Raw genomic sequence first — 11176 nt, forward strand, 5'->3', positions numbered from 1 at the left:
ATAATTTAATTTAAATTCACCATACATACAGCCAGGTGAAGTCTAGATCGACACATTACTTTTTTTATATACAAGTAATATTGGCAGAATAATTTGTTTTCTGATGAGTAAATTAGCGAGTCAGGTATATCTTCAATGGCCCATGCGTTGGAGAAAAGCAGCCTAAGCCAGCAGAATAGGTGCAGAGGTTGTGCCACAGCACTCGTGGTGACTACTGCAAAACAAGAATAGCCTCTCGTCTCAGGCTAGGGAGGTGGGGTGGCACCCAGTAAGACTAATCATACACATGAAGGTTACAGTGCAAGTGTATTTTAATTACCTAGATAATATATATATATTGTATCAATAGTATGGTACAATACTGTATATTGTATCAATAGTAAGGTACTATATATATATTTTTGTTCATCACTGAAACTATATTTTTCAATCGATAGACTTTATGGTTGCTTCAGAATCTTAGATAAATCAGTTTACTATTCATACTACTTGGTTATGAACTCTTAATTTTTCCCTAGTACATTTTCTCCTAAATACTTAATTTCCAATGAAATCTACCAAAGATCTTACCTAATTTAAAATGCTTGTTTCTTTATACAGTTCTTCCCTAATGGGCATGCATTTGCTACGGGCTCAGACGATGCCACCTGCCGCTTATTCGACATTCGTGCAGATCAAGAACTGGCCATGTACTCTCATGATAACATAATCTGTGGCATCACATCAGTGGCATTCAGCAAGTCTGGCAGACTTCTGCTGGCTGGTTACGATGATTTTAACTGCAATGTTTGGGACTCCATGAGGACAGAAAGAGCTGGTAAGTCTTTTTTAATTGACTCTTAGTCATATTGGTATTGTCCTATTTAAAAGTACAGTACTTGTTCTTGAAATACACTAACTAATGTAGACACATGAGGAAAAGTTGGAAGTGTTAAATTAATGGGAATTTTAAATGGTAATTATATAGCAGGTGTGTTACATGTAAAAGGAAAACAACAAAAGAATTTCTTACTAAAGGTAATCTGGAATCTCTGGGAGCCAGTGAGCACTGCATTATAGTATTAATAAGTGAATAAATCAAAAGGTACATCATCTGGAGGGGGGGAGGGGCTTTACGAGACATGCCAGAGATTGGACTACTCTGTGAGGGTAGGTTAAGTTAATTAAATTTTATGACATGTTGCTACTTTCTCCCTCTTCTAATATGCCATGTAGAACAGGCCATGAGGGGCATTTACATTCATGTCTTTAATAGCAAGCAGTGAAAATTACTGCACCTTCCAAATGTACAGTTTCACTTTGCAGCAGCTGTGGTTTCATTTTTCTCTGGTGTTTGTTCCCTTTGGCACACCTCTATTCCTGAGTCATCCTCCGTTCTCTTTCCTGTTTCTTAGCTCTGTGTGTGTGTGTGTGATGTTCCTTCCAGGGTTATCAGTTTGCAGGCTGTGGCCTGTCCCTGAACTGTTTGTGATGTCTTGCTTTGGGTATTGAGCCCTTGCCAGTGGGCTTTATACACTTGTGGCAGAAGATAACCATGTATGGAGTTAGACTGTAATGTTAATGCTGCTGTTTAGTTGTCATTTAGGACTGTCATTGTTGCAGCTGTTATTGGCTGTGGCTATGCTGTAACAACAAATTGTCTAAATCTGATTAATTTTTTTGCAGGAGTTTTGGCGGGCCATGACAATCGCGTCAGTTGCCTGGGTGTTACAGAAGATGGCATGGCAGTGGCCACTGGCTCGTGGGACAGTTTCCTCAAGATCTGGAACTAAGCTAGTCCCATTACCACCACCACCACCACTCCAGTATCAACATCAGTATCTTCTCAAGGAACCAAATTCCCTCTCCAGGATACACAGTCAAGAAGCTTGGTGTTTGCATGCCTGCGTGTGTGTCTGTGCAGCCCACGCTTATGGTAACACCACTCATTGCTTCATAGCCACCATTGGTATGGGTCACTCAAGTAGTTGTATACCGAGTAAGCATGCTTGGTGGACTCGAGTGGATCTTTCTTTTTCATTTTTTGATATGGAAAAAATTAGATGAGTCAGTGTAAATGAGTTAGTGAGAGTGGTAAATATATTGGATAAAACATTAGTGTTGACAAATGACGAGGCCCATGGGATAGTGGACACAAGTGCATCTGGCACAACACTTAGACAAGTCTGATCAACAGGAAAAGAAATAGGGTAATTTCTTCAGTGCTTGATGTCCTCCAACCTTTGGGCCCTAATGGCTGTGACCCAACGATGGTGGCGACAGCACACACGCAGAAGCCAAGGTGGCGCTGGCTCACGTGCAGCCAGCTTGAAGATGGTGAAGATGATCACAAGCATCACACCAGTGGTGGGGGCTGCTGGACCCACCTGGGTTCAGCTCTCCCATCATTCTCTTCCTTTGATGTCTAGTCAGCCTGATGGAGTTGCTGCATGACTTTGATGCTGAGTGTTTCAGTGGAAGCGGCGGTGGCCGGCGCATTATCTCCACCCCTCCGAAATGTGCGGGCGAGCAGGCACCGACAGACCTCCTAGCTGGAGCTTGGCAGGTCCCTGTGGTGGCGGTGGCAGGTTGCCAGGACACCACGCCTGGTACTGTCACTCCTCCCTCCCCCACCCCTCTGCTCCTGCCGCTGCTGCTGCTTGCCACGTGGATGAGTGAAGACTGCACCTGTATCGGCCACGCCTGATGCTCAGGTCAGGGCTGAGGGGTAAGCCCAGGTGAACGCTATGGTAATGTGTTCATAATGCCTTAAGGCAACCTCTACACTCCCTCGTGTCAGTGTGGAGAAAAGTGAGGTGCTTGAGTAAGACAAAATTTTGTCATGTTCCCTGCTCCACTGCTGCTTCTTGCGCGCATGTTCTGCTCTTGTCAGGCCAAGCACCCATTGATGGATTCATCTAACAGGGGAATGCTATTATCCTTATTGGGACCACGTGGTGATAGTGTAAAATTGGAATCGTTCAGAGAAGCTGAAATCTTTGATACAGTTACCCTTCCTGCATATGATTATGAGCGTGCACTTAGATTTTGGATTTAAGTGCCATTTTCATGGTGACCTCAACTGCCAATGTAGTTTTAATTTGGGCAATTCTTAGTTAGATAACAAACATTTGTACTCCCTCAAGCTAATCCAAATCTGAAAATCATATTGCTTTATTCAGTCTTCTTAAGATGGTAATCAGTGAAATATTTCCATGATAGCTTGTTGCATTAGTGTAGCCCCAGAGCTAAAGTTATCTCTTTCATAAAAAGAAACCTTGCATTGGACTCCTCAAGCTGGAGCACATCACATAACTATCACTGTTGGTATCTGTATTGACTTTTGTTGGGTTATATTACTGCATTTATTTATCTTGTAATAAACATCTGTGATGCCAAATGTGCTGAAGGGCAGTCAAAAGTCTAGTTGGAATGAGTGTTGATAAGATTACTGAAAAGAAATTCTGAATGGCTTTAATTGAGTTCAGTGACAAATTGCTCAGATTGCATTATATGTAGAAAGTGATACAAGTTCATAGATAAACTTCCTCTAAAAAAAAAGCACTGCTCTGCTATGAAATATGGAAAAAAGATTAGAATACAATGTAGTTCTATTTTGTACCCCATTGGAATAACATGTTAAATGGTTTAAAGGTAGAGGGGAACTGCTCCTAGGTATGTCCACCTACTTAAAGAGCGTAAAATATTTTCAAGTTACGCACAAGTATTAGTAAGGAGAAAGCACAAAAGGGTAATTTTCCTGGTTGAATCTGTGACATTGGTGGACACGAAGAACAATCCTAGCTCAATTCTACTGCTGTAATTATTTTTGGCCCATACCTCCTGTGTGTCAGAACCCAATCAGCTGCAGCTTTCTCTGTACCCCATACAACCTTTTTCATTTTACCCTCCTCCCAGTTTCCTTCTGTGGCTGCCCAATTCCCCCATAAATGTCACAAGAAAGCCTAGCTTTGTTGTGCACATGTTCAATGATTGCTGAACCAAACAATTTGAACACAATATCAGCATTTCAGGTTACCTTAAAGTTTCATGAATTATTTATCCCTTCATTTTATGTTGATTAATTGTGTATGATTATTTTGCCAAGCGGTGAGTGTCTGGCCTCTGCCCTCTCGGCATTCCCGAACAAGACCAGATAAACGGGCGTTTCAGCCTGGATCTGTCCCTGCTCTCTCCGCCACCCGGAAGCTCATAGAACAGCCAAACAATTTCTTAGTGAACATCTTTAAGAAATGCAAGGGCTCAGGGCTGTTCTATGGCCCTCTGGCTGTAGGTGGGAGCCTGTCCGGGATGGGTTTGTTTGGTCATTCGACGACAGGGTGCCAGTTGGGGTTCACCATGCACCCCTGGGGTACATTCTTCTTCAGTTGCTGCTTCCCATGCCCCTGTGTTTGTGTGCATGGTGGTGGAGAGTACCCCACCATCCACCCCTGATTCCCAGCCCAGTTCCCTGGGAGCATGACCTAGAACTCTTGCTGGCACCCAGCCCCGCGGTCATGTCTCGAGGGACTTTTAAGTGAGGCCACACACTCACTTGGATGTCCAAGTTTCTAATAAAGAATAATGGTAGTAGTTTTTTCTCAGCCAAAAACATGTGTAAAGATAAAATGGTATAAATAGTAGTCAGATTTTAAAACCCTTTTCCGGGAGTGTGAAGTGTCAATTGTAGCATTATAATTCCATAACTGTAATGATACTAAGCCAAATGGAACCCTCTCTCCAGCGCCTTAGCCAGGAGATTCCAGGTGGCGGGCGCGGTGGTGCTGGGCGGGGTGGGGCGGGCCAGTAGTAGAAGCAGCGTGGCAGGGGCCGGGCAGTCGCTCTCCACCACGACCAGCAGCGCCCAGCCCCTGCCTCAGTCCCCATGTGGGCAACGCCCGCCGTGCCCCTCCCCAACTACCAACAACACTCAGACAAGTGTGCAGCAAAGTCACTCCTGCTACAAAATTGTTATTTTACATGCAGACAATGAATTTATGTAACTTAAGCAAGGTACGATTTTTATTTCAACATGAGGTTTCTAATACCCCAGTGAGTTGTAGAAGAGTCCACCGCAGAGGCGTTACTTTTACTCGAGGCGGGCCCGTAGGCGGGTCAGCGGTAGCCACCAGACTAATGAGTGACAGTGAGATGGGTAGCAGGAGGTGTTGGGAGTGTGAGGGTGTAATGATCAACCCCTCTCATGTCCCTATCCCGCCACTGCCAGGTGCACGATGCATGACCAACGCTGCGTCGCCGCCACCGTCTATGGGACCCGCACACTGTTATATGAGGGATTTTTCAATTGATTCCAACTCCGGTTGTAGCTTATGAAGTCTCGTTTGTGAATTTGTCATGTAAGTAACTATCTGACTTGTCCAATAAAGCTATTTGTCTTTACATTTGTTGTGTCAAATTCCCTTTTTTATTGAATTGATAAAAATTATGCTTAATGTATAAAGCCCATTTCCTTCCTCTCCCCAACCAAAACATACATCACAATTGTTCTTAATGGGACAAGCCATATGGGTGTTCGTCTGAGCGCCAATGATGTATGGGTGTTGGTCTGTAGTGAGCTGCTGTGACTTAAGCCACTAAAGAAATATCTTTACCAATTATATTAATATAAAACTGCAACGACAATAATCTGAAAGTCGTTGATGCAAAACCTAGTGAACGCTCAAAAAAAAAATTGTGGCAAGACTTCTTTGCCACCTAAGCATGTTGGTTTCCCTGTAGTGGTTGGTTTTGCTTTATCCGCATTACGTTAATGATGACAAATGCTGCTACATCTTGTATTATGCACTAAAGTATAGAAAGTGGCAGTGAAATGAGTAGTGCACCTCTCCTAGTTGATCAGTACTGCACTCCTAAAATGCAAAAGACTTTGTAAAATTACATGGTGTAAATGCAATACGAGTCTTGAAGTTAGTCAAGTTAATGTATTTTAACGCCTTTTGAATATCCCGCACTTTTGATGGTGCTACATAGCCTTCACGGCTTGTTACCTTCTTTTGATAATTACTTCAAAGTTAATGTATGGAAAATGAAACATTCTGGAGTGACTAAATATGGATAACTTGTGCTGCAAGTGGTTGTCACGTACTACATAATTTCAGCACCAAAACGATTGCTTGTGATTATTGTACTGTACGTTAAAAAGAAAGAGAATTGCATAGTGTGTGTAGAGCAGCAGTTGCCAGCTATGACGATGCTTGTGAAGTAATTACTGTATTCATATTAGCCCACATTAACCTAAATGTTTGTGCTACATAGCCTTCCCGGTTTGGTGCCTTCTTTTGATAATTACTTACCTAAATGTTTTCGCGTGCAAAACTCCTTTAGATTCGTGTATGATGGAAAGTACTTAAATTAATTGTTAACATTTCATAAATTTGGGATGCAAAATTACGCCAGAAAAAAATTTACTCTTGCACAGTACTGTATTAACAATTATATCCCAGCAAACAGGGTGGCCGGTGTTCTCATAGGAAGCATATCCTTACACATCTTGGGGTCATTCCTCAATGATCCTCATTTCTGCCAAAAATGTAACAGCTTTTGGATATTATGGAATACACTACTGTAAATAATTTTTTTTAAGTTCTGGCTCAAATAGATTGTGGTGACTGTAGTTGATGATAATGCTGACTAGGTGGTCACCAAAGACGTCCTGTTTGGTGTTGGCCTAAACCTTGTCACTTAATCATGGACACCTGACAGTGTAACAGCCTTCAAGATTAGCCATGGATAAGCCACAGGAAAGTGTTACCATCCATATATTTGTACACTGTTTGATAATACTGTTATACTGTACATTAATATACAAAAAATGCAAATGTACTAAAAGCAAAACAATGACATGCATGTGAAAAACATTCATAACTAACAAATTTGTTTTGTAGCTTTTCTGCAGAGATTTAACTATCCTGGGATCCATTGCTTAAAAACTTATTTTCACTAATGAATTTGAGAAGTATAACTATAGTTGGTAGTTTTCGTATGTTGAGTTGATTTTCTGATTGTACAGTTGGCAGAGGATGTCAACAATAGCAGTTGTCATAATACTGACATGATTAAAGGAAACTGCAAAAGTGCTATTGAGCCATACTAGGGGGCTTATTAGTATCCACCCAAGCTCACTTGTGTACGGTATTTGAATGAAAGATGACCGTAAAATGACCAAAAACGAGGCAATAGAAGTTGATAATAAGAATATGAATAAATAGATGGCACATTATCATATAATTAGCGTATATCCTCAAATAATATGAGTTGAGTTCTTTGAAGTACCCTTATACAATTTAATGAATAAAAAGGTTTTCCCTGCATTAACATCTTTATATCATGATAGTCACAACATATCTGCATTAAAATCAGTGTGCAATCCGGTTTTGGTCTCACCAACGCCTCACTTGTTCCCAAAGTCTACCACTATTTGCAAGACTTTAACTGTTTATTGTGCTACATAGCCTTCCCGGCTTGGTGCCTTCTTTGATAATCACTTACTTAATTTAATGTTTCTTCGGCAGCTTTATTTCCTTAGTTTCCGAACCCTGTGGTTTCTTTAGCTTGTATATTATAATTCCTACATTTACAGATGTTTCTCTTTGTGAAGATGATTACAAAATTGTGGTTGGCCGAAGCTCAGCCTGTCTGGAACGCCAGTAGGCCTCGGAGCACCCAGTCTCACACCATAGTTTGTTCCACCTGATTGATTGATGAAGATTAAGCCACCCAAAAGGTGGCACGGGCATGAATAGCCCGTAAGTGGTGGCCCTTTTGAGCCATTACCAGTATCAAGAGCTGATACTGTAGATCTGTGGAGGTGCGACTGCACCCTGCGTGACGGGAGATGTCTCCCGTGTGTTCCACCTTTGTGAGACCTCGGTATATAAGCCTAACATGTATATATACACTGGCTGCCTGTCCCCTACACAATGATTTATTATTGATTTTTTTAATTTTGATGTTTTTTATAAATAAATTATTTTAATATTTAATTAAATTAAAATTTATTATTATAAGTACTTAATAATTTAATAATAAGTAGTAAGTTGCAGTCTACGTGGCGTAGTGGTAAAACTCTCTCCTGGCGCTTTGTCCTGGTTTCGTATTCTGGCCGGGGAGCCACCAATTGGTGACTGGGCACCAATCCTTGACTGTAGCCTCTCTTCACCCAACAGTTATTGGTACCTTTGTTAAGCGATTTGGCGGGTCGTATTCTGAGAATATTAAGATTAAGGATTTGCCCGAAACTCTATGCATGCAAGTGGCTGTACAAGAATCTAAGAACTCTTATAAATAAATAAATAAATAAAAAGTACTTAAAATTTATTAAAAAGTACAATTTAGTCATAGGAGAGTCCTAGATTGGAATTCACTACCAAATTTCAATATATCCAAGTATTTTTTATGTGAAATGCTGTTATTATATGCACAATTTGTTGTTTTAATAATAAATATTACGCCCAACCACTTTGGCTGGACGGTAGAACGACGGTCTCGCGTCATGCAGGTCTTGGTTCAATCCCCGGCCGTCCAAGTGGTTGGGCACCATTCCTTCCCCCCGTCCCATCCCAAATCCTTATCCTGACCCCTTCCCAGTGCTATATAGTCGTAATGGCTTGGCGCTTTCCCCTGGTAGTTCCCTTTCCTTAATAATAATACGTATTGATTTTTTATTTGTTGGAAATATATCACATCTCATCAAAGAACAGCAGTTACCTAATACCAACATGGTATAAAACCTTATCATAAGCTACCGAACGTAAAGATCAGTGTTTAAAAGTATAATAATACTTAATTATTAAATAAAGTATTAACATTATTAAAGTAATAATACAGCTGATGCCATCTGTTGACAGAAAAGAACCCCCTTTTTTTTGGCAGGGATATTCCTGCGCGGGCCCTAAGCCTCTGGCTGGCCCACTAAGTGTTGCTTGTGGCTGGTCAACGGTGTCCATAAGATACAGCTTATGCCATCTGTCAACTGGCTGGTCAACAGTAGCCATATGTTACGGACCCGGATCCAGCGTCCGAGCACGGAGCAGTGACAACCGCGCCATCTGTGGGTCAGCTCCCGAAACCCCCTCCAAATGGACGAAGACACCTGGTGAGGACAAGGTGTACTGGCCACGAGGGCCAGTTTCCAGCCCTGTTCAGCTCACCACGCCGCCGCTGCTGACCTCTGATGAGGTGGTGCTCAGACGACAACGCCATCTATGGAGTGGATATGTCGGGCGTTTGTGTCTGAGCCTGTAAGTGAGGTGCTTTAGTGAGTCCCTGTTATTGATGACGTGTCTGCTTACAGAGTCGACCTGGGACTGCTGTAAGGGAAGTTGAGGCAGTCTACCCAAGGCAGCCGTCCCCATACCTTGTGCTTTGCTGCAGCAGCTGTGAGTCGCCTCCCGGAGGAACACTGTGGTGTTACCCTGCCAGTGAAGTGGCAGTTGAAGGATTGTCGTACCCGGGACCGACTGCTGGAGACGATTGACCACTGGGGTATTGTGGACAGGAGAGTGACCTGTGGTATCACACGAGGCTCCTGACTAGGGCGCTACCCTAGTATCGCTCGTGGAGTGGCCTGAACAGCGTTGCTGATCCGGAACCTGCCAGCAGTCTGCTGGACTTGTGGTTGACGGCCTCCACGGCGGTGCCCCCAGTGGAACTGTGTTTTGGCTGGCCTGTGTCCGGGGTAGACTCAGCTTGATCGAAGGATTCGTCAAGAGACCACGAGAGCACCGAGGACTTGGCACCGAGAGGATCCAGCGTCTTCAGGAGAAGACGACCGTGTATATACTTCCCCTGTGCAGTGTTAATACCCCTCCCCCTGTGTAACTTTCATATATTATTTATTGGTGAAGGTATTAATTATAATCCTAAGTTTTTGCCTTTCTTTCCCTTCCCCTTTTAGTTTACTTGCGTTACTGATCACATCCCTTGAAAGCCACTACTGGCTTGGGGCCGGATACCCTTCCTCTAACGACATCAGAGTACGAACCCAGTTGCGACCCGAGAGGGCCGTAACACCAAAGGATACAGCTTATGCCATTTGTTGACAACAAATTACACTACTAACACGCCAGCCTACAAAATACAGCTGGCGCCATCTGTTACGTCGCCCAGGAACTATCAATAGCCAAACAGCAGCCCATAAGGCGGGTTGTTGGGCTCAAGTAGGAATTCTCATTGGCATCTCATTGGTGGATATTCTTTGTTGACATTCTTCACAACAGCCAATCACAGGAAGGGATCAGCTAAAGTTTCCATCCACTTAATAAATCATCTTCGTTCAGCACACCAACCCTGCGTGACATTCTGCTTTAACTTTAATCTACCCAAAAAGTGAAGCGTTAATTATTTAAAAGTATTAATAAAGTAATAAAAAAAATATTGTAGGATATAACAGGTGTTATATAAAAATGACCTGGCTACCTAACAACCAACACCCTTTCAGTTGGGGTTGCCTCACACGAATAATATTGATGAAACGATGTTCTGCCCCCTAGTATTGGACTACATTATTCAGTTAGATAGAAATTGTTGTCCGGTAATCAACACATAAATCATAATCCGGTAATCAACACATTGTTCTTTTGCACAACAACAAGGTTGTTGTGCAAAAGAACGTATTTCTTAGTTGACGTTTTATTCATAAAAGAGTGTTTGGCATTCCCCGCAACAGCCAATCACAGAAAGGTATTTGGTGGAAGCTCCGCCTCCTTGTGGACATCGCTTCTAGCTCATGGCTTTCTGTCTCATCTCTTGTATATGAAAACTATATTTTTCCATTACTATTATAATTACAATATGAGATATAGAAGTAGTTACACAAAATGGTTAAATTCTGCCATTAAATGGACTTTGGTAAATACACAAGTAAGTAATTATCACAAATGTGCATCAATTTATTACAATTCATCCATTATTAATTACAAATGTCTACTGTATAGTTTTTCTGTCGCCATTACTTAGAGAAATTTCAGATATTACACCATCTATTTATCAATCTAATTTTTGTATATATATATATATATATATATATATATATATATATATATATATATATATATATATATATATATATATATACAAGTTTTTATTTTGTATTTATTTTTATTTATTTATATATACTATACAAGAGTTGTTACATTCTTGTACAGCCACTAGCAAGCATTACATTTCGGGCAAGTCC

The 11176-nt window shown here is 41.7% G+C and overlaps 1 protein-coding gene across 12 annotated transcripts in view; it reads left to right on the forward strand.

Annotated features, from left to right (window-relative positions):
• Positions 1 to 5381, forward strand: part of Gbeta13F (guanine nucleotide-binding protein subunit beta-1) — a 92070-nt gene extending 86689 nt beyond the window's left edge. For all 12 annotated transcript variants that reach the window (XM_069303120.1, XM_069303121.1, XM_069303118.1 and 9 more), the window contains 2 exons: positions 601 to 817; positions 1666 to 5381. In XM_069303120.1, coding sequence (XP_069159221.1) covers positions 601 to 817; positions 1666 to 1772 — 324 coding nt within the window. In that variant the 3' untranslated portion in view covers positions 1773 to 5381. The remainder of the gene's footprint in view (positions 1 to 600; positions 818 to 1665) is intronic.
• Positions 5382 to 11176: the final 5795 nt, after the last annotated feature.

This window comes from Procambarus clarkii, chromosome 49 (genome assembly GCF_040958095.1).
Source record: "Procambarus clarkii isolate CNS0578487 chromosome 49, FALCON_Pclarkii_2.0, whole genome shotgun sequence".
NCBI lineage: Eukaryota > Metazoa > Arthropoda > Malacostraca > Decapoda > Cambaridae > Procambarus > Procambarus clarkii.